General features: G+C 36.4%; 1 protein-coding gene across 3 annotated transcripts in view; it reads right to left on the bottom strand.

The window, feature by feature from the left end:
• grb14 (growth factor receptor-bound protein 14) overlaps positions 1–23,633 on the bottom strand; it is a 28,413-nt gene extending 4,780 nt beyond the window's left edge. The window contains exons 1-10 of one of the 3 annotated variants that reach the window (XM_028022747.1): positions 23,219–23,633; positions 20,559–20,688; positions 6,944–7,100; positions 5,708–5,829; positions 5,205–5,279; positions 4,989–5,126; positions 3,512–3,622; positions 3,286–3,381; positions 2,867–2,929; positions 689–805 (exon numbers count right to left, since the gene is read on the bottom strand). In XM_028022747.1, coding sequence (XP_027878548.1) covers positions 689–805; positions 2,867–2,929; positions 3,286–3,381; positions 3,512–3,622; positions 4,989–5,126; positions 5,205–5,279; positions 5,708–5,829; positions 6,944–7,100; positions 20,559–20,688; positions 23,219–23,397 — 1,188 coding nt within the window. In that variant the 5' untranslated portion in view covers positions 23,398–23,633. Of the gene's footprint in view, positions 1–688; positions 806–2,866; positions 2,930–3,285; positions 3,382–3,511; positions 3,623–4,988; positions 5,127–5,204; positions 5,280–5,707; positions 5,830–6,943; positions 7,101–10,815; positions 11,060–20,558; positions 20,689–23,218 lie in introns of those variants that run through there. The other 2 variants (XM_028022749.1, XM_028022748.1) reach the window with 2 other exon arrangements.

Genomic DNA, 23,633 nt, shown 5'->3' with positions numbered 1-23,633 from the left:
AGAGCCCAGATCTGAAGGGCTCAGTATTAATAGTTGCCCTGTCAACAGATTCTCACAATTGATCTGTGAATTTCTGCAGCTCCTCCAGAGTTACCTAGGGCCTCTTGGTTGCTTCTCAGATTAATGCCTCTGTTCATATTGTCAGTTAAAATGTAAAACTATGTCTCGGAAGGCTTACAGATGCATTTTTTAATCCATTTTCAAGCTATAAATTGCTCTTTGAAATTTTGGAAACTTTCAGATAACCTATCCTGCTTTTAAATTGTTCACAACTTATTTTTCTTGTTTTACACAGCTTTTTTCCTGACCTCTTTGCTGACTTCCATGATCTTCCTGATGTTGTTTGTTCACTTATGTTCTCTAACAAACATCTGAGTCCTTCAGAGAACAGTTGGATTTTTACTGAGAATAAAATACACAGTGGTAGACTCTATTCAATAATAAGGTAACTTCTGCAGTTAGTTGCACTGAACTCCTTTTAGAGGTACCAGAGTATACATTTACATACATTATATAGAAAGGTATACCACACTTATAAAATATTTTGGATAAAAAGTAAAAAACATAAATCATTTTGTAGATTTGTCTCTCATGTACTCCTTTTAACAAATTTCTACCTTGTTAATAAACATAAAGCTGGTCTCTATCTGCATAGAGTGAGACATTTGTTGAGAAATCCTTGACTCACCCTCCATGACAGGCCTTCCTCCACAGCCACAGAGAGAGCTTCAGACGGGTTCTCGATCACTCGAGTCTTTTGACCAGAAAAGTCCATGGCCACCAGTGAGTTCTCAGAGATGCTTCTCTGAAATGGTAACGAAATTATATGTTGTTTTAGGCACTGTAATTAAACCATAAAAGACACATTAGTTCAAGCAAGTAAAAATCTAAATCATGGAAATAAAATGCAGATTGTTTTTAATTGAGTCCCTTTTATAAGGACCTTATAAGAACCTTTATAAGGTTTAAAGACTTGCTGCAATGTGGGATTGCATTGCCACCTAGTGTCTGTGTAATGTGACTTCATCCTCATCATTTCTAGATAATTCCAGACAGAAAGCCCTATTGAAAAGGGATTAGAGTGGCTTTGGAAAGAATGACACATGGGCACATTTTACTCTTTTAAGCTGTCATAGAGTGAGTGGCTTTAAACTACACACACAGTCAAGAAAATTCTTCTTATGAGGATTACCTCAAAGCTTTCAAATTGCAACACTTATTGCTGTTCCACCAACTAAGCTCTGCAATTAAAATGAGTGCTCTTAAACATTATTTTTTTATTTTACTGCTGTTTATCCTTTCTGACCCACATCACATGCCGTAAATACTCATCAGCTCAACTGTCATTTATAAATGGCAGCAATTCTGCTGAAACATATCATGTTATCTATACATAAAATTTAATTACCCAGCTCGGCATCGAGCTGATTCACATACTTTCCAATCTTTCTAGCAAATCCTCCTGGCTATGTCTGCCAGGGAGCATTCGACCCCATGACAGCAGGAAAAGAAGAAGAAGGGATGAGCTGTCAAATGTGAGAGCAGCTGATCATTATGTATTTTTAGAAGGCTGGCAGCTTGCGAGCATGCACATAACCCATAAATAGATTCTGTTTGCTGCCTCAGTAAAGTTTGAGGCTATTCTGGGACATGAAGTCCACATTAAAACACTGAAGGTGAGTTATTTGTCCTACAGAATTTTATCACTGTTGCATTTTTAATGCTTTCACATTGTTTTTAAGGCTTCACTGAATGATTTATTTTAACAGAGGCTAAAAGTAGAACACTGGCATATGACAAGTTTATAGTACTGCATTAAAAATCATTCCGTAAATATAAATGTTCAGCAATTCATAGAACTTTGTCTCATGGTTCAAATTTATTAGTCCACTTTACACTCTTATTTACTTTTATAGTGTTCCATTACTTCTTTAAACCGAAGTATTCTCTCACAAAGAAATCCTAGTACGGTAGTATAGTTTTTACAGCACAGAGAAAATGTCGGAAGACGTCAAAAATGTTCTCAGTAAACATATAATTTTTTATAGCTCTATGGACATGGAAATCAGACCAGATTTTGGTAACAACATCCATACATACAAAGAAATAAAAACACGTAGTGCCATACAAATGCCTTTTGTTTTTGCAATTTATTTGTCTAAACATATTAGACAAAGAAAACCAGAGTAAAAACAAAAAGTAGCTCAGGCAATATAAAAAAGGTATCTAAACTAGTCTGGCCTAAAGAGAAAATATAATTGCCTCCTTTGTCATATTCTGTATTATCTGTAATCATCAGATTTTTGGACATCTAAGTTTGATAGATATGTTCGATTTAAAAAAAAAAATCCAATGAAACCTATTTAAACATCCCAAAAACAACACACCATAGACTTAATCACAAAAACTTAGGGGAAGATAAGAAACACAGTTATTGAAGTCTCACTCTGGAAAGGGTTGCACAATCATTTCTAAGGCTTTGGGAAGTCAGTGAACTACAGCAAGAGTTGTTATTCACAAGTGGAGAAAACATGGGAAAGTGGTGAAGCTTCCTAAGACTGGCTAGCTACCAAAAGTAATCCAAGAATGCATTGACAACTCATCCAGGAGGTCATGATACAGTCAAGGACAACATTTAAAGAAATGCAGACCACATTTGCCTCCGTTAAGATCAGTTCATAATTCAACAACAAGAAAGACACTGAGCAATGACAGGTACAAAACGGCCCATCTACAAACTGTGGCTGATATTCAGGAATAGAAATTTATAAACAAATTTACAATAACCTAAATAGCACCTGAACTACACACTACACAAACACCTTCAGCTTCCATTATTACAGACAACTTTACAACTTCAGCTTACCATTGGTGAGACTTTTTGCTTCTGATGAGGCTGAATGAAGTTTTGGTAAAGTTGCATCCCAAACTGAAAGATGAAGAAGGTTGAAATGATTAATTTGAGCCCAGATACTACATTGCATTTAATTTTTAAACCTTGTTTATTTGTTGTGAAGACAAGACAAAAAATAAACATCCCCTGAAATTCATGTTTTATGCTACACTCAGTTTTTTTATGGAGGAGTGTGATGAACTCATGCCTCAAACTGCTCCATCAGATATCCAGACAATGAACACATGTTGCCTCTATCAAGAGCGGGAATGCTAATCCAGCATCACTCGATAGTTTCCCTTGACCTCTTTCCAAAGCTAAATCTGATTCTAGCACTGACTCAGCATTCCTCGTCCTACATATCAGCCACAGTTATTCATCAGCAAGCCGACCTTTAACAAGCGCATGGCTGTGATCCAGCAGGTTTTGGTCTGCTCATCATCCGCACAAAGCAGTTTCAAATCACGAGATGAACTGCACTTTGTAGCCTGCAGTGAGACGTAACAAGCAGACACAATATTGAAATATAATGTGTGTTGGAAACCTGAAAGCTTTGATAGTTCTCTTCTCTTTTTAAAACAAGTTCAAACATCATGAAGTAAAAGAAGCTCTCCCTACCTTGACACAGAAAGCAAACTCTGTTGGTGCTCCATGCGCTTTTTTGGCTGATAAAACAGTGTAGATGTCACTGTCTGCGAAATCAGCAAAGAACTGGAGATGCCTTGGTTCCTGTACATCAAACAGAGCTTCTTGTGAAAATACAGCAAAGACTGCTGTAGCTAGGAGCTTAAATGGAAATATAAAAAAAGTAGAACAAAAAATTGCTCATCATTAAAACTGTTACTCTAAAGTTATACAGAGCCTTAGAGAAGCATGCCTTATATGCCAAAATTGTTCAAATTAGGCACAAGTTGCAGTTGGTTGCTGTGGATTTTATTTAGGTGCATCAGACTGAATGTGGCTGATGACATATGTAAACACAGAGATTTATGTTGTTATTTAAAAAAAAGAATTTAAAAACCATGTGTCATTATCCACCCATATAACAATTACACACTACTTTGTGTTGGCCTGTCACATTAAGACCCAATAAAATACATTTAAAATTATTGGAAAGTTCTGGAGGTATAAAAATCTTTATAGGACACAGTACGAGGAACCAAGACATATTTCTGGTCAATATACATGTACATGCCAATGGTAATGGTTGTTATTTCATTTTATGTCACAATGATTAATAGAAAATACATGAGAAAGAAAAAGCACATTTTCCTAAAAAATGATCATTGTTTCTTTTAAAATATTTCGATGAAATCAAAATAGATAGTATTGCCAATTAAATTAGCATGAAAATGAGAAAATGTAGGAACTCAATCATGGAGCATGATATTTGAAACTGAATTTTTATCTGAAAAATCAAATTATTTAATGAAAGAGATAAGCACATATTTAGACACAGAGACAGTATCAATAGCTATACTGTGTCAAAGATAACTGTAAAAATAACTGAAAGACGTTCATTGTTCTGCTTTTATGTGACACACTGTTCCCACTTCCTTATTTAAAGTAATGCTTCAGCCATTAATGTCTGTGCTGACTGACTAGCAAAGTGTTTGACCAAGACACCAGATGGATTGTAAACACGCAGGACGAAAAGCGGGCGCCATACCAAACCTACCTGTACTTTAACAACAAAAGACCTACTGTTGTAAGAAATGAAAGCAGTTGAAAACTGGGTGTGCTGGCATGGCTGCAGACCAGGTATAAGCTTCACTTGTCAACAGCACAGAGTATGGTTTCCACTGCAGCTAGCCTCAGTAAAACCAAGCTCAACCTGCTCCAGTGCACATGCACCTTTGGTGCACATGCAGAGGAGGAACTGATCATGAACTGATTTTACAGAATAAAGAGGTTTCCAATTGGTTTTATGCATTTAGACCCCTCTGAGGATAAATTGCATCAACCTTAGATAATGCAAAATTAATTATTTTGAAACTACAGTAGATGTATAATTCTGAAATTGTAAACTGAAATTATATCAATAAAATACTCAAAAACATTGCTTAATTATTTATTGAATGTGTATTTTGCTAACCTTAGAAGTTCCCTTGGTGGAAAAATAAAGCCCTGACCTCCGTAAAACAAAATAAAACTTCTTCCAGGACTTCTTGCTTTGCTCTTTGACATGAAGGTGGCCATGGATCTCAGGACAAGTGCTGGATTTGAGGAAGGTCTGTTTGGGGGTGAGAAATAGTTGACCATTCATATTTCTTTCCATACCATTGGTTATCAAAATCAAAAAGCTCCATACCTCAATAAGCTCGGAGTGATCCACAATGCCATTAGTTTCTGTTGATATTGAAACCATATGATCTGGGAAAAAGTCCTACAAAATTTAGCAAAATTTGTTTAACAAATTTACATTTACATTTACATTTACAAAATGTATTTATTAATACATCTTTTAAACAGTTACAAGATGTGTGTGATCCAGTGGCAGATTTTGAAGTGGGTCATATGGGACGTTTTCCAGGGAGGAACAAGCACCAGACAGAAAAATATAATTTACTTGTCATGACTAGGCTTTAAACAAAGTTCCTATTGATTTTATCTCTCAATGGGGAGAGTGTGCTCTCTGCTTGCTGCAGGGAAATGGGAAACTATTTTATGTGCTTTGTGTGAGACTCCACTGCACGATATCCCATCCCTGATTTTAGATGATTTAGATAATAGACTTGTCCAGGACACCATTCATGCAAGAACCACCACTGGTCTGATTATTTTATACTCAGTAGAATTTTGTGGCAAACTCACCAGCGGTTTCTTAAAGAATTCATATTTAGCATAATTCTTCCTAAAATACAGCCGACTGTCAGTCTCCATCCCATTGCCTGATAGCATGTCCATAACATATTCATGATCTTCTATGGTCCTTTCTGGAGAAAACACAGAGGGAGAACATGAATGAAAGCGTAATGAATGAAAGGTTTTAACAAGTGTGTAACCAGTTACAGGGAAACAGGTGTATTATCAAACCAAACTAAATTATAAGTTTAAAGGTTCACTATTATGCAAAAGTAATTTTTTGCATATTTCTGTACTTTCATTTTGATATCTGTTTCTAGAAACAATCCAAGAGCAAAAAATAAAAATTAAAAATAAAATATTTTTGGAAATAAGTAAATGTTCTGCTGGTGTCTGCAAAACGACTTGTTTCAAAAACCTCTAAATTGTTGCATCACAATTTTGTCACCTAGGAACGAAAGCGAAGCCCAGCCCCTCACCTGGCAAACCAAATATAGCTCCACCCACTTCCTGGCAAGACAAAGCTAAGTTTGTTCTGCTGGATTTACACAATGACTTGTACACAATACATGATGTATTATTTAGCACAAGCTAATGCTGAACGACAGCCTCTACTAATTTTGTGTCTCATGTTACTTTACCCACAATGTCTGGGCATTTACTGTTGGAATGTAGTACACTAAAGGTGACACCCAAGAATGATACTCACAATGTTTGATCCAAATCACAACGTTTAATATCGATTTAATAGCAAATAAAGTTTTGACTGTCAAGAAAGTGCTAGAAAAAAAACTACAATAATTTGTATCTCATAATTTAGAAAATCTGGTTTCAGCTGTATTTACCGCCTCCATCCAGTGTCACAGAATATAAGAGTAATAATGCCAAGCAGAATTTTATTCTCATTATGTTTTCATACAATTTGCTTTGGACTGGAAGTGTCAAATTACAAAATAATAATAATAATAATACTAAAGGTGCACAATAAACACAATTTAAAGTTGATTGGAAAAAAACAGCAATTGCTAACATGCATATTAAATAAATCAACTAAAATGAACATTTTATGTCTCTAAATTCTATATTACTGCCAATTAACTGTAATTAACAGTGGGGCTACAGTGATATAAAAGGAAAAGAATTAATCAAAATATATTAGGGACCATGTCAGTTCCTTATAAATTATGGTACTCTCAGATTGGAATATGCCCAGCCAGATAATCAAAGAGGCTAAAAATATCTTACCTATTCCTAGCTGGGTGAGGTGGTCAATAAGAGTCCAGCTGTGGTCATCAATGCAGTGATTCTTCAGGACAAATAGCTGGCATATGTCCCTGGCGGTGACATCAGTGGGCACCTCTACAGCCTTGCTGGTGTTGTTTTCATCATACACTTTTATCACCTGAAAGAAAATAGCATTTAATCAAGGACCATTCCAAACATGCAGCAACTGAGATCATTCTTCACTTAAGAAATAGGCCACAAGGAAATCTAAATGAAGTGTTTTTAAAACTGTTCTGGCATTAAAAGTAATACATTCTCTGCCTCATCAACTTGATATTTATTTCATAACGCATAACAAAATACACAAAGTATGTTGCACACATATGAGGATGTGAAGAGTGGACAATAACATGAAGAAACTTGATTTTTATTATTATTATTATTATTATTATTATTATTATTATTATTATTATTGTTGTTGTTGTTGTTGTTGTTGTTGTTGTTATTATTATTATTATTATTAATCAATCTGCTCCCCCTCTGTATGGAGTGGGGCATCTTGCTGTGTCTGGGCAAGCTTTAAAACCACAAAATACAACCGAGTCCACAGAATTGCAAAAGTTGTTTTTCCCTTCGGTTCGCAACATAAAAGCACATATCAAACTTCACAGCAAGTCTCTGCTGGTTCCCGCTGAGTTTTCCCCATCTCAGTGTTTTCCACTGTGCTGCAGTAAAACAAGAAAGCTGCATGACAAAACAGCCTGTTAGCACTGTGCTTTCCCAGCTCCAGATATATGCATCACTGGGGCACCTACTGAAACACCTGCATCCTTTCTCCTCCAAAAAGAGAGGTCTGTGGCTTAGACCTTATCGGTCTATGGCTTAAATCTCTTTAAAATAACATTCATGCACCTGTAAAATATTTCTTAAAGGCTCACAAAAACTCAAAGAGAAGTTGCAAACAAACTGAGCCCAAAAATTTAAGGATGCAATGCTTCCAACGATAACATGACCTTTTTATGGAAGGTCTTAAGTCTTAAATCTGTTCATTTAGAGTTCAGTAATAGATGCCAAGTAAAGCAAACAACTGCACTTAATAAACAACCCTACCATTCAGTGTTAATATAGTTTACATTGCATGATGCAGTAACAAACGTTCCATTCATAACCAATCACACAGGTGGAGAAAAACTACAACAGATTCACATGTTCAGACATATAAGGAGCAGACAAGAGAAGCAGCATATGACAGCTTAAATTGGCACTGTGACCTTAGGGGTCTCCATGGATACCAACATTTTTGAAATATATTGAAAAAAACTTTTAAATAACAATTACAAATGTGCAACAATAAGATGAAATGTAGACTAAATTATATTATACTGTGCATTTTCGTTCAATTTCAAAGCCACAATTTATGAAAAGAACAGGTATGCATTATTCTGCACTGCAAATTTATTCACACCTCTTAAACTTCTTCACATTGTCACAATATAATCACAAATGTCAATGTATTGTATTGACATTTCATGTGATAGACCATTCACCTGTGTGTAATTTAATCTCATTGCAAATCCAGCTGTTCTGTGAAGACCTTGGAGGTTTGTTAGAGAACATAGAGAACCAACTGCATCATGAAGACCAAGGAACACAGCAGAGAGGTCAGGGAGAAAGTTGTTGAGAAATTTAAAGCAATACCCCAAGCTTTGAAGGTCTCGCAGAGTTCTGTTTTATCTAGTATATGAAAATGGAAAAGATTACGGCACAACAATAAACCTACCGACTAACTAGAGGATTTATAAGTCAAGCAGCCAAGAGGCTTATGGTAACTCTGGGGGAGCTTCAGAGATCCTTGGCTCATGTGGAAGAATTTGTTGACTGGAAAACAATTAGTTTTGCACTCCAAAAATCAGGTCTTTATTCAAAAGAAAAACATTGCTGAAAGAAATTAAACAGTAAAAAATTCATTTTGCAGCTTTTCCCATAGAGGTCATACAGGATTTATTTATTTTTACAAAAGTTGCTGGGCAGAAAATAAACACTGCAAATCCCCCTAAATAAATCACTGCATATTGTGGAAGACTGTAATGGCATTATCGTGCTGTGGGGATGTTTTTCTCTGGGGAGACAGAGTTAATAGGAAAGAAAACCTAATAGAGGCACATAAAAATTGAGACTGGGGTGAAGATTTGACTTCCAACTGGTCCACAATCGGCAGCCAGAGGTACAAAGAAAGGGTTTAGATTAGACCATATTTATGTATTACAATGGCCCAGTCAAAGTTCACACCTAAATCTAGCTAATAATCTGAGGAGAAGAGTTCAAAATTGCTGTTTAAAGTTATTTTGCAAGAAAGAATTGGAAAAAGTTATATCTTTAAATGTGCAAAACTTGAAGAAACGTCCATAGTCTTGAACCTGTAAAACATGTTTCCATACTGCTTTGATAAAAGGGGGCTGCATGCAAATTCACATAGAAAATTTTAAAAAATGTATTTCTAAAAACGATGTATAAATTTCCTTCTATTCCTTCCACTATAGTGTTGCCTTATCAGTGCATCCTTATAAAAAAGTTGTATTGTGACAAAATGAGTGAGAGTTCAAAATGTCTTAAAACAACAACAAACAAACAAAAAAACAATAGAGGCCCAGAAAAATTGTGAAAAAAAAATAAGTTTGTCTAAACTGCTGATCTGAAAAAGTGTCTTGCCAAGGTGATCGGTGAAACTTGGGGCAAGACATCGGTACATTACGTGCTGTAAAGACAGCCAGACAAGGCAGAGTATATCCAGAAACTTACCATACAGCACTAAATATAGTCTCATTGAACACAAACTCCTCTATTAGACCTTCTTATCTCAAGGGCAGTACAGCGTGTGCCATTTTGCCAATTAGCCTCCTAAGGTTGAACCTTGAAGCGCACTCCCACAGCTGTGGCTCTGTCACTGAGCGGAGAGAGGGTGAGGAGCTGGCTTCCTGCCTGGACTAAGACAACCAACTGAATTATCCTCCCACTTCTCCTCAGTCATGTCATAACACTGGAAAAACTGATGGTTTCAGATTCTTGCAGGGCTTCCAGACCAGGTGCTGCTTCTAACTGCTACAAACAGTTGTACAACCAGCTACTTATGGCAAACCTGCCCTCTGATTCAAGTTACTGGGAGGCAATAGCTAGAAAGACATAATCAGTGTGCAACAGTAGACAAATTGCAGAAAAACGATAAATGTTATCAAGCACGACTGATAAGCAAGCTCTAAGGTTAGTTGCAGCTTTGCATATCAAAGTGACTTCTGGAAGAAATCATGAGTTTTGAGAGTTGAACAAAAGCTATTTTCATGTATAATAGTAGGATAATATTCTCTATTAAGGCTTGTTATTTAACATCAAAATGTTGATGTAAATAGGCAAATTCAACAAATAGGAAGGAAGAAGAGATTAGACATTATTAAAGGAACCCTAAAATCAGTATTTGTTGCAATACCCAAAGATAATTATGAGCCTTTAAGCAAAGCACAAGGTGTGCTCACGTTCCAGTTAAAGCAGTCTAACAAGATAGAGACTTCCAAGTCTTTCAGACACATCTGAAAGTGTAACTGACTGACTGGCGGAATAGAAACATGTTTTATGGAAAAACTACATTTAAAAAGACTAACAGAAAACCGAGAAGTTAAAATAACTCAATGTGTTTTGAACAGAATGTAAGCAAACTATTAGATGACAACATGAATAGTCCAATGAAAGTTTTCTGAAAATGGACTTCATGTGACACTTTTTGAATATAAATCTAAATCTGAAACATAAAGTAATGTCAACAATTCAGAAGAAAACAGAGGGAAAACCTTTACTGTTATGGCAATATCAGAGAAAACAGGAAATCCCTGCTTAATTCTTACCCGCTTCTGTAGACATAGAGGTGTGATGGCAGGCAAGGTGACTCTTCTCGCATGGAAATTCATGCTTCTTGCCTTACACGCCTAAACAACTAGGAGATAAACCATCCATTCAGTAGTTGAAGGCAAGAATAATTTAAAGTTGTGACGATGGTAATGACAAATTTGAATGTTTTCTACATAGTAACCATACTTGATCCTATAAAACCCTTTTGGAGTGAGCTCCCTCCAAGTGTGAGAAACTAAACTGTTCTGCCTCCCCACAACACAAACTCCTCCTTTGTCCTTGAAAATGTTATATCTTTTTTCCTTTTCTCGCCTTTTAGAAAAAGGGAGCTCATATTAACAAGATACTGAAAAAAAATGTTCTTATGTCAATCAGATTTGATATATAGACCGCAGGGCTAGAGGGATAGTAGTGATTGTTTCAAAAGAAAGAGTAGACGGTGAATAAACAAAAGAAAAATGCAAATGTGTTAAAGAGTTCACAAATGGTTCAGCTGATTATATCTCCAGACACCACACAGCTATTTTTAGATTATTACAATCTGTAATCCAGAATACACAAATATAAACACTATGAATACCTGAACTTCCTTACAAAAATATGTATACCCCTTGAACCTTTTCAGTTTTTGTCATGTTACAAAAACAAACTGCAATGGATCTGATTATTTTATGTTGAAGAACAACACACACAACTGTCAAGTGAAAAAGAAAACAGTGTATGCTTTACAATTTTCTTTTCAATTAAAAATGTGAAAAATATGGCCTGGATTTGTACTTTACTTTCTTTTGTCAAGGGTTTGTAGAAACACATTTTAGTAGAATGTGGGGTGTGTCTCAACCAGCTTTGCACATATTTAGAGGCTGATTTTTTTTTTCATTCATATCATGAAAAATGGGTGGATTTAGGATTTGATGTGAACATTCGTTTTCAAGTATCCTGTATTCTCAATCAAATTTAGTTCTTAGGTTTGCCTGAACTATTCTCAGTGTTCAGAACAAATGAATATATTTTGATTCTGTTGCAGTTTTGGTGACAGTTGCAATTGTTTCAGGGTGTTATCCTGCTCGGAAGTGAACCTCATCCACAGTCTCAAGTCTTGCAGCATCTACAGATTTTCTTGCAGTTTTGCCCTGTTACGTACCTCCATAAATATTTCTTTCAGCTCTGACCAACATCCCTGTCCCTGCTATCCCCATGGAATGAAAATGCCACCAGCCAGCTTCACAATATATCGATATAATTCTGTTTGCACAGAATTTTATATATTGGTGTCAGTATTTTATACAATGGTGTTCCACTGCCACATCTTCCTTTGTAATAAAACATTGTTAAACATTTTCCTTCTTCTTCAAATTACAGCGCACTTTGTGTTGGTCAATGACAAATATCTCAATAAAATACATTGACTTTTACTTATGGAACGTAACAAACTGTGAAAAAGAGGGTTAGGGATGTAAGGACTTTTGTCAGACATTGTGCCAACTGGTGGGAATGATGTCTGGCTGCAAATATTTTGCCTCACTCAGTAAGAAACACCTCAGTTGTCACACAAACATAAAGCCGATATAACCCCACCCAATTCCACTGTGAGAGAAAATAAAGATCTAACATCTTTCCCTGTTTCATTTATGATTGCTAATTAAAAGATGCCTATATAGATTGCCTTCACAGAGGAGTATAGGGAACACAATTGTGCTCACACTAAATTCATGAGAACAGACAGCAGAAAGAGAAGCCTCCCACTGCAGACTTCAGTCTTTATCTGGAAACACAGTTCACTGATTTGTGAGAGCACAGACAAGTAGACGCTGCTAGTTATCACACGGCTAAAATGAATTGGAATTAATGGAGCCCAAGCGATAACAGAGTCTCCACAGCTCCCATAACAAAGTTACCTCCAGACACATTGTCCTTGACCGTTGGCGCTTCAGTCAAGACCCTCCTCACTGCTGCTGTAGCAGCAAAATAGCAAACAGAGGCGTGATATACATACAAAGGGGTTAACATGAAACATTTTAACCAGTGAAACTTACTATGAGGTTGATAGTTTTATCATGATGCCCCCCACAGCAGATGTGGGGGGCATCCTGCATGTTTCTTGATAAAATTGGACTTCAACTTTGCCTTTATTTTTACCTCTTTTCAAAGACAACTTCTGTTGTGATCTGAAGGTATTCGAAACAGAATAAAAACTACTTTGAGTTTTTAGACATCAATGAATTTCACAGTTGCTTTGGTCGCATTTATTGTTGAAATTTAAGTAGATGCTGCTAATATCAGGTATGCATTAGGAATAATACAGGACAAACTGATACATTAAGCAAATTATTTGCGATTTGCAGCAGAACAATTAATTTTTTTTGCTTTCAGTTAAAAACCTAACCAGAATTTCATTTGGATGTCAGTCTACAGTTAAGCCTACCAGCCACTGAGATACCACTAACATCCCTTTTGTATCAATTAATTTAACTGACAGTATAACTCAATGTGTTTTGCTTAACCATCAGTCACTTTATCTTATTTATGAGTAAATAACACTTTAGTTTAATCACTAATTTCACATCCAGATTTGCTGTTTCATCCATTTCAGATCAAGCAAAAAAACTCACTATACAATATAATAGTTTTGTTAAGATTTCCTATGTAAAACATCAAAATTAACATGTTGAACCGTCTTTTATTTACTTCTATGTTCAAGCATGTTTTAGGTTTCAACAGAAATAAAATTGGCTTTAGGTTATAACTCTTTAAATATTACTTAACTAACTATAAGTTTCTCCCGTACTATGCGCATTTCCCAACATTTTCTGTGTAAATTCATGTTTTCTAAGCAGGTGTGACGTTCACAAACACTTTGGATCGGTCCTGACTGTAAATGTCGCTGTAAACCAACATATTCTAGATGCTGTAAAGTCAAGCATGCCAGTCTGTCTGGTACTGTTTCACAACACAATAATCTGAAACACAGTAGTAGATCTATGAGCTATTAAATAACATGAAAATCTAGATGTTATTATGAACAAGTCAAGGTGTAGAGTTACGGTTTGATTGTGTTTTCTCAGAGAAGAGCAGATATTGTGCAGACAACCTGGAAGCAAATGTCCTCTTTGCTGTGGACAGATACTGCTAGAACCTAACGACCGCAATGATGTGACATTGGTATCTCAGCTGCTGAGATCATACAGGCCCCAAAACATGGACTGCTGACAGTAGAATAACAGCCTACACATGCATTGTCTATAAAAGGTATTCACCAACTTGAATGTTTTACCCGTGTTATTCATTTTACAAATCAATCAACAAAAGCTGGCCTTTTGAGAAAAGAATTCACAAAAAAAACTCTTTAATATCAAAGTGAATTGCCTATAAAATAAAGACAATTGAACATTTAAGATAAAATAAGTGTCTGTATATATGTATATACAGTACAGACCAAAAGTTTGGACACACCTTTTAATTCAATGAGTTTCCTTTATTTTCATGACTATTGACATTGTAGATTCACACTGAAGGCATCAAAACTATGAATAACACATGTGGAAATATGCACTAAACAAAAAAGTGTAAGACAACTGAAGATACCCCTTATAGTTTCTTCAAAGTAGCAACCTTTTGCTGTGATTACTGCTTTGCACACACTCTGCATTTTCTTGATGAGCTTCAAGAGGTAGTCACCTGAAATGGTTTTCACTTCATAGGTGTGCCCTGTCAGGTTAATAAGTGGGATTTCTTGCCTTAGAAATACTCATGAAAATAAAGAAAACCCATTGAATTAGAAGGTGTGTCCAAACTTTTGGTCTGTACTGTATGTTCACCCCCTTCTACTTTATTTAGTAGATGCACCTTTGCCTCAAATCACAGCACAGGCTCTGTATCGATAGGTCTGAATAAGGCTCGCATATCTGGACACTGCAATCCGTTTTCACGTTGACCTTTTTGTTGATTTTGTTCTCGTAAAAAAAAATTTTGTTGCTCATGATTGATTTGTAAAAAATAATAGAGCGTAGCACATACAAATGAGTGAATACCTTTTATAGGCATGATATATATCCATACATGTATTCATCTTACTTGAGGTTAAACAATAAGATTAAACTTATTGCACAGCTTGTTAAACAAATTGCTTTCTGTGACCAATGTGACTGCAGATGTTTTCGGAAGATATTTAAATTTAGGAGGGAGAAATTACAAAGTTTGTGTTTTTACTAAACATTTATTGTAGGAGACATTGTGTCTGATTATTAATAACTAAAAAGAAGATTCTTAGTGTTGTTCCACCAAAGTTTTTCAAGTGTATAACCAGAGCTGGCATTCAGATCATACCCCCAAAAAACTAGACCAAAGCTTGACTTTTGAACTTGGTAGAAAAATAAGAGGAACAAAGATTATGGAAAAATCTAAGGAAGCTACCTTTAAATTCTTCACATCAGTTGTGCATTTTAAGAGTTTATGGGGGTTTTGGCTTCACCTTTTTAAAATCCAATAACCACACAGTATAACATATGATGTGTGGCTTTGCACCCTCAAGGTCAGATTTAAATCTTTTGAGTAATAGGAGATCATCAAGTCAGACTCCCCTCACTTTCCTCCTTTGGTTGAGAGATAGACCCAAACTTAAAATGTGCTTTGGAGCTGGAACAGCTTCTCACCCCTGTGAAGACTCTTAAAAGTCTGCTTCTCACCAGACTCTTATCAAGCATATGAGTCAACACTCCTAAACACAGTTTTCAGGAGGAAAAGCTCAGCCAAATAACCAGAAAAGATAAACAAAGAAAGAGAAAACAAGCAGGCTGTACCCAGACACCCAAACTGAAACAAGATGAATTACTATGTAAAAGAAAACCTACCTCTTTGGAAGTAAAAGGCATAGATTAAGGTTTTACACTGTATTTTGCTTATTCATATTATGGGTAATAGAGATATGGCAGTTATAGTACCATGACAATTTCCCATTTGACAAGTTTGTTCCAGTTGTGAAAATAAATGAATACATTTTTGCTTTTTTTGGTGACACTGCTATAAAACACTACATACAAAGGAAATTACTTAGATAAAAAATGACATGAAAACTAAAAAATGTAATAATTTGCTTATCAAAGCTTGAGGACTAACAGCCAAATTTCTGATTATTTATTGTCATCATTATAACTGTCAACATTCCCGTTCCTGAGCACCTCCGCTGCATGCTGTCATTTTGCTAACAAGATACAAGTATTACACAATATTGTCAATACTATGTAATACATATTCTCACTTTTTAAGGGTATATGATCAATCATGATGCACTGTTTTCTCATAATATGTTTTACCATTATGTAACATGAGAGTTTCATCAACTTACCATCATTGGTTGAGACGAGAACTGATTGTGTGAGTGAAAAGTGAGTAGGAAAGCCACTCACTTAATGTGAGTCAAGATTCAGACTCACATTACAGCTGATGTACTGTAGGTAGCTTTTATAAAAATATATTCACATAATTTAAAAGAAAAAAAGATGGAATATTTTTGTTAATCATAGCTGATATCATTATTGTAATAATTTGCAATTTATGCACAATTATATGTTTTTCTCATGTGACTTTTAATAAGAGCTCTGAAGTTAGACAAGGCCCAAATATTGGACCAAATTCCCTCTCCATGTGCTCCCTGCTCTTACCATTACAGTTCTAAATCTAGATTAAAACATTGCTTTTGTTAAGAAAGTTTTGCTGTATTTTATACTACAGTATTTTATCTAATGTTGATTTCAACTAATCGCTTTTCTCTATTAATTCCATGTGTTATACATGAATAAATTCTAAACCTTGTATTTGGTTGATTTTTATTTGGGTTGAGATAATTATAACTGAAACTACAACCCACAAAGACGCTCTGGGAGGACCAGTTGGCAATTTCCCACTGCAGAAAGGATCAGATGGTGGGTGAGGGGACGAGCGCAGCACATTTGGAACAATGATGTCATGGGTTTCTTGAGAGCTCCTGAAAGGAGGTCACAACCCTGCACCACAAGACTTGTGACATTAAAACAGCTGTTCACACAAACACAGTCCCTTTGTCTCTCCAAAGAATGCTGCTGAGAAGAATAAGTGAGAGGTTGCCAAGCCCATGATGGGCAGGCCTCATCAGCAAAATACATAAGGAACTACTTGAGGACTTCCTTATGAAGAAGCAGGTCATTGTTTCAGAAAAAAAGGTCAATTGGATGATTTACCTTACTGACAATTTGAGCTGTACTCTTTATTAATTTGAGCCTTTGATTTGTCAAATAACAAATATTACAATAATTTACATAAAAGAAACAAATAGTAATTTGATTACACTTATGTTAATCGTATACAGTTGAGATCATAAGTCTACAAACACTCATACTCAAATGAAAGTTGATTCTTTCATGCACATTTGAGAACTCCTTGAATCTCTAATGGCACCCATTTGGGGTTGTCTAAAAGATTGCTCTCACAATGCGCCACGTATTTCCACAAAGCTCCTTCTTGGGGCTGCAGTCCAAGCTTACCCCCCACAGAGCTCCCTTCCCACATGCGTAGGTTACCCCTTCAGCTCCCCCAGACTAGCAGCAGCAGTAACTACTAAAGTCCTGGAGAAACTGTGCATCCGCTGGGCTTATCGCACAAATAACTTCTCAGTCCAACGCTCCTAACAAGCAGCGTAATGGAAATGCGTTGTTGTGATGATATGCCGAGGTAAGAGTGTCAGATATAGTATGAACTTCTTAAAGAGACAGAGGCCTAATTTCAAGGTATCAAAGTGTCAGGTTAAATTTCTTTTAAGTTATGTTTGATATATACAGCATTTTCATAACAACTGAAGATAATAGTTACGTGATTGTGCTATAAAATGGTACTACGTGCCTGAAAAATACTTAATATTGCATCTCTAATATACCTTGAACAGGGACAGTGCAAGTAGCATAACCTTTTGACCTGAACTGTACATGTTATAACTCAAGTATAGACCTTCTGATTGTGTTCTCCTTCTATGCTTAACATGAGCACCAAACTCTAATATCACTTATAGCTGCTGTTAATTGTGGAACTTTGGAATTTCAGGCTTTCCAATGAGTCATTGCTTTTAGCTGCCCCCTGCTGCTACAAATCCACACACAAATCCACACAGCACATACACACCACAAAAAATACATTTTCAAGCTTATAGTATTGGGACCCACATCCAGGAAATATCTTGTGGTTTGCAAACCAAACTAATTCAGCCGCACTGGAAAATGTATAGGAAAGAAAACTTGAGTCTGAAACCCATGCACTTCTGAAACAGACTCATAATTGTTAGCTTTCCAAAATCCTGAATGTCTTCCAAATATTTGTTTCAAGTTTTGGATTTCCTGTACAATATCTGTCCAAGTTGTTGCAGAGTGATTCACTGCCAAAACAATGAGGTCATGAGCGTGTGAGTATGAGATGTAATACCTCCAATGTGTGAATAACAGTGGTCAGTATCTTAGAACTAAGACAACTGTACTTTTATAATCTTTAAGGCTGGCTTTTAATGAAGCTGCAAATGTGTCCAGTTGAGGCTCTCTTACTTGCAATGTGTCACATAAGACTCTTCTATTATCAGACTGAAGATACAAGGCACTTAGTCCTTGGAATAGTAAGGAATAGAGATAATGTTGTTAATGTGTGTATTTTGGGTCAAACAATGACACTATGCGTTTTGTTTGAATGAAAATGTAAAAAGTAACAAGGTGTCTAAAGGAAGACGTCAGGTGATGTCTCAAGCAGGCTGAAAAATGGACAGACCAGGTATTTGCACATAATTATGGCCAAACATAAACAGGTCAATGTTTGCATATAGTTTTCTGAGCTAAAAACAGACAAGGGATGGCTGACCAAGATTAGCCATAAAAGATATATCCATGAAGATTCAGAGTTTGGAGAGGATTTTTTATTAAACTGACCAAGTAGTTAGGGCTCACATAAAAAAAAAAGAAATAAAAAAAGTCCCTTGCAAAAGCTAAGTAGATGAACATGAGCCCACTTAATCTCTTTCCAGGCAAATTAGCATAGACACCACCAATAGTCTGTATAAAGCATCCCATCACAGAGGAGTGAAAGAAATAATCAGAAGAATTATCCAAGAGCCAAGAATTAGTCTTAGAAAACATTAGATATGCCTGAACAGGAATGCTCTCAACTAAACAGAAGTTTATGCATACTTAGGGTGGGATCTACTGGGGTGGCATGCTGAGAGCCTTGCCACCTCTGTTGCCACCCCAGCTGGCGACAATGAATTCAATAAATAGTTATGGCAAATCGGACATTAAGAGCATGAATCTCTTTTTTCCGACGACATTGAACGCAACACAATGTAACCGGAACCTACTGCTAAGTAGCGGCATGTGCTAGAGAAGGACAGAGCCGGAGGCAGCAACATTTATATATACGGATGGATATATATTACTGGACTGGACATTACCGTGCGCCACACACGCGCCATTGCTGTCCATTAAGTCAGAAATATCGGTGGTCAGGAAAATACCACAATCACCCATAGAATCTGAAAAAAGGACGCAATGTTTAGCGGTTAATTCAGCCCTATGACAGCCATAGATAACAACGTTCAAGGATTTCACACTTAACAGGTGAAGAAAAAGTTATAATTTAGAGAAAATATTGAAAAAGTGAGCAATGAGTTAGTTATGCTAGCCTGCTATTGACTTTGACAACCTTAACATGTGCTGCGCAGTTCAGTGTGTTTTGGTTCCTTTAGCACTAAAAGAGGACAACCAGCACACCAAGTCATCAGTAGAGCAGGTGTTTAAATCAGCTAATCAACCACCGCTGTGTTCAAGTGAAAATATATTATTAATGACAATGTAGACATCAAGCCTGACAACATAATGTAACAGACAGAATGTTCCGTTTTGGTGTTTTTGCGTACTTTTTTGTGTCGGAAATATTTGTTTTTGGTATTGCCACCCCTGAAAAATCCTTGCCCCCTTCATGCCACCCCATAGATATTTTTCTAGATCCGCCCCTGTGTATACTCACTGCACAATACTCCACTAGTGAAGAAAAAGCACATTGATACTCATTTTTAAAGTTGTTGCAGAGTTGCACAAGACATTTTGTGTAAAAGAATCTGTCCAAGGTCTTATTACAAAAAAATGCTTTCTTCTTAATATCGAATAAATTTCCTACTCTTTCATCTTCATCATACATAAATGAATATATAGACTTACACTGCAACAAAAGCTTGTCAAACATCAGCATACAAACCAGCCTCGAGAGTAAGAGAATCCCACACTTTGTGCTAAAACAAACAACAGTGCTGTGGACCGTTGGCCAGATTTTCACAGGGTGAACCATAAAGTTTTTAAGTTTAACATATAACATCTACAGTCAACTTAACACCTTACTTTGTTCACTCATTTTCATATTGTATGGTGGGCCCTAAATGTAGGGAAAAAAAGGAAAAACTCCCTTTCCCAAAGTAAACAGTCTATGCAGATTGTCTGCCCATCCTGACACAGCATTTATCTCGTCAGCACCCTTAATTTCCATACTTGTAAAACCTGTTCAACCATCCACGTGTCATGAATTCAGACAAAAGACAATAGTCAAACAAAGTCTAGTCATGCATCATGCAACTTTCCTGAATGTCCTCCAATTGAGGATAGTTAGAAAACAGCAGTTGTGCTGTTTTTACCAACACAAGTGTTGTTGTCAAATGCTTTTTTACAGTAAATGGAAGACTCACCTGAGTTGCATTAGGTTTTGTCCAAGGCAATAAACATTCAGAGATGGAGCCGGAAACAGTTGGAGGTAGAAGTTCAGGAAAGGGGTTTGGAACAGAGGAAGATAAAGAGTCCTCCCCCTCTCTAACATTCCTAAAGAATCATCAACACAGACACAAGTAATATAAGTGGAAGTGATTATAACTTAAACAAATTCAGATAGATCAGTTGTAAAGGCAAACAGATTTTAGAGCCATAACACCCATAAATGTTTAAGAATAAAACATATAGACAGTATAAATCCTCGCTGAACTTTTCATAGTTTTTCAAAGTACATATATGCATTTAAAACATGCATCTAATGTAAATGCAATTTTTTAGTGCAAAAAATTTTTGCACTAAAAATCAGTGTAGCTACCATGATTACTGTTGTACAACAGACATGAGCTGTTTTCTTGATAAAAACAAGTAGGTGGGTATTGATGTGTCAAAGGATAGAGAGAGCACCCACGCTTACTCAAAAGAGCTGTGTGTGAAAAGAGGCCTAGATTCAAATTGAAAATAATTAACTCTAATTTCCCACTAAAAACAGTGTTACCTGTTTAAAACACTACCTGAAAACAAAACAGTTTCTTCACTTGCTGTTCAGTTTGGTTTGTATGAGAATAATGGAACAACTATCTTGCTGGTAAGACTTTCACAAGTCTTACTTAATCAGTCTCTGGAGAGCCTTGTCTTTGGGTAGTTTCAAAGTAATATGGTATTTTTCCAAAACATGTCAATGCTACTACCTCACTGGTAACATCTATCTTGATTTCCTCACTCTCACTTGAAAAACAGCCAGTGAAGTCTTCATCCTATGAGATGATATTCAAGCTAGAGCCTTCACAGATGCACTTTTTTCCCCGCCCAAAATGGTAAAAATGGTATGGCAGTGAAGTTTGACATCCTGTTCCAGACTTGACATCATCACTCTCTGGCAACTTTCATCTGTTCTTTTCAACATCTTTCTTCTTTTTTTTTTTGTGGCTTTTTAAACCTCCTGTTATGTTTTGTTTCTGAGGTACAGCAATAATGTTCCTGGGTCAATTTGACCCGTGGAGTGTGTAATCATGCAATAGTGTCAGAAACGAAAACAATCCTCCAAAACATTTTTGTATCTGATTATTAACTCCAATACTTACCATTTCAATCAATATTTGTGCAATGATGTCTTTTATTTCTCACAAATAAAAGATCAATAACGACAACTTACTCATTTACTCATTTTGGACAAAAAAAAATGGAGTTTATATTTTTTATGTCCACTGAAAAAAACCTAGACACAAAAAAAAACAATAATTTCCTTGAAATTGATCTTTTGTAAAAAAAAATTATATTACATTTTGATTTTTTTTTCAAGGGGTGATCTTTATAATTGGACTTGAGACACGTGTACTGTTCTGGGTCAAATTGACCCGCTGATTAAAATCAACACAAAAGAGTCATGCAGAGAGTATTTATGTTTCTGTCCACTCAGTGTGGGTGGAGTTTTCCCACAAGAACAGAAAAGGTTCCTGTCAAAAGTTGTATGAACACCTGCTTTATCACAGTTTCCTAGTGAAATAAAGAGAATAGTGAGAAAGTGGGCTTGTGGGCATGCACGTGTTCACGTATGTGTGGTGTGTGGGGGTAGGTTTGTGTGGGGTGAAATATGGTTCATAGCTGGAAACATATAGAATTGGACATTTTTTAAAATCTTTTTTACCCTTCAACTTCACTGCCAGGTCAAATTGACCCGAACAGTATCTATGTAAAATGTAGATGCATGGGGGGTTGCAAATGTGTAAAATGAATAAATGTTCAATGTAGTGCACCTATTAAGACAAATAGAAAAAGTTTTATGCAAAAAAAAATACTTCCAACTATTTAAAAAAAAAAATTATTTGAAAACGGGTCAATTTGACCCGCAACATAACAGGAGGGTTAAATATATTTCTTGATGTCAAAACACAGAATGAATACAATTATTACAGGCCACAAACCCAACCACAATTGAGAGTGAAATTATCTTACAAACAACATCTATACCCTTGAAGAAGTGGGGGGATTGTTACTAAACTTTTTCCCTACATGTCAGCGCACGCAGGGCCCTTGTACTGATTCTGCTGCTGCTCTTACAGACAATAGGTATGGAGGAGTTGATAAATAGGCTTCTCTTTGCATTAACCCCTCCTGCACTTAAGTACCTGTTGACTCACTTACTACATTCACCGACAAGCTCTAGATAAGAGCAGAGAGAAACAGCCCCTGATTCCTCCACTGTATTACATTTACAGTGCTTTAACATTTGGAAGAGGTAAGCAGTGTATGTCGTAAAGAAAGTATTGTAAATAAAGGTTTTTTAACTCTCAAAAGAATTCATTATTATATTTGGAAACAAGTTTGTTAGTGACTTGAATGAATGGTTAACTTCAACTTAAAAACTCAATCAACTGGTCTTTAGTGTATTGCTAAGCAACACTGCAGCTCTTTTACTGGCTCGTACATATGCAAGCACTGTGCTATTTAAATTCAGGGCTGGAAGCATTGTAAAATGTGTTGCACAAAGTTCTTCTTTTAGGTAGATGAATTTTTCATAATGCATCTTGTTGTGAGCAGACCTGTGCCATTCACAGTTTATGTAAGAAAAAGTGAGCTATACCTGTTCCCCTTGCAAAACTTGGTCCTAGTCCTCTGAGCATTTGGAGTGAGTGAAGGATCTTCCAGTGGGATGATTGCTGAGCTGGGGAAGACACTCTCATTACCCTTGCCACTCTGAAAAATCTCTGCTTTCTGTCCGAGTCCTCCAGAAGTGTGTATTTTGTCCAGTGTCTTATTCATAGCACTTGTGTGGGTTGGCTAAATCCAAGGCATCATCTGAAGGAAACAAGAGAGACGAACTGTTGGACGGGAGACTGTGCCCAGTTTCAGCAGGCTGCCTGGCGGGGCTCTTCTGCTTACAGCTCAGCAGCACACATGCACACACGCACACAGTAACACACAAGTTTCTCTGGCTCATCTGCTGCCCACAGGGCTGGCCCTGTGGGCAAAACGATCCCTCCTACCCAAACATGATC

This window comes from Xiphophorus couchianus, chromosome 7, assembly GCF_001444195.1.
Source record: "Xiphophorus couchianus chromosome 7, X_couchianus-1.0, whole genome shotgun sequence".
NCBI classification, from domain to species: Eukaryota; Metazoa; Chordata; class Actinopteri; order Cyprinodontiformes; family Poeciliidae; genus Xiphophorus; species Xiphophorus couchianus.
This window is presented reverse-complemented; position numbering and strand designations above follow the sequence as displayed.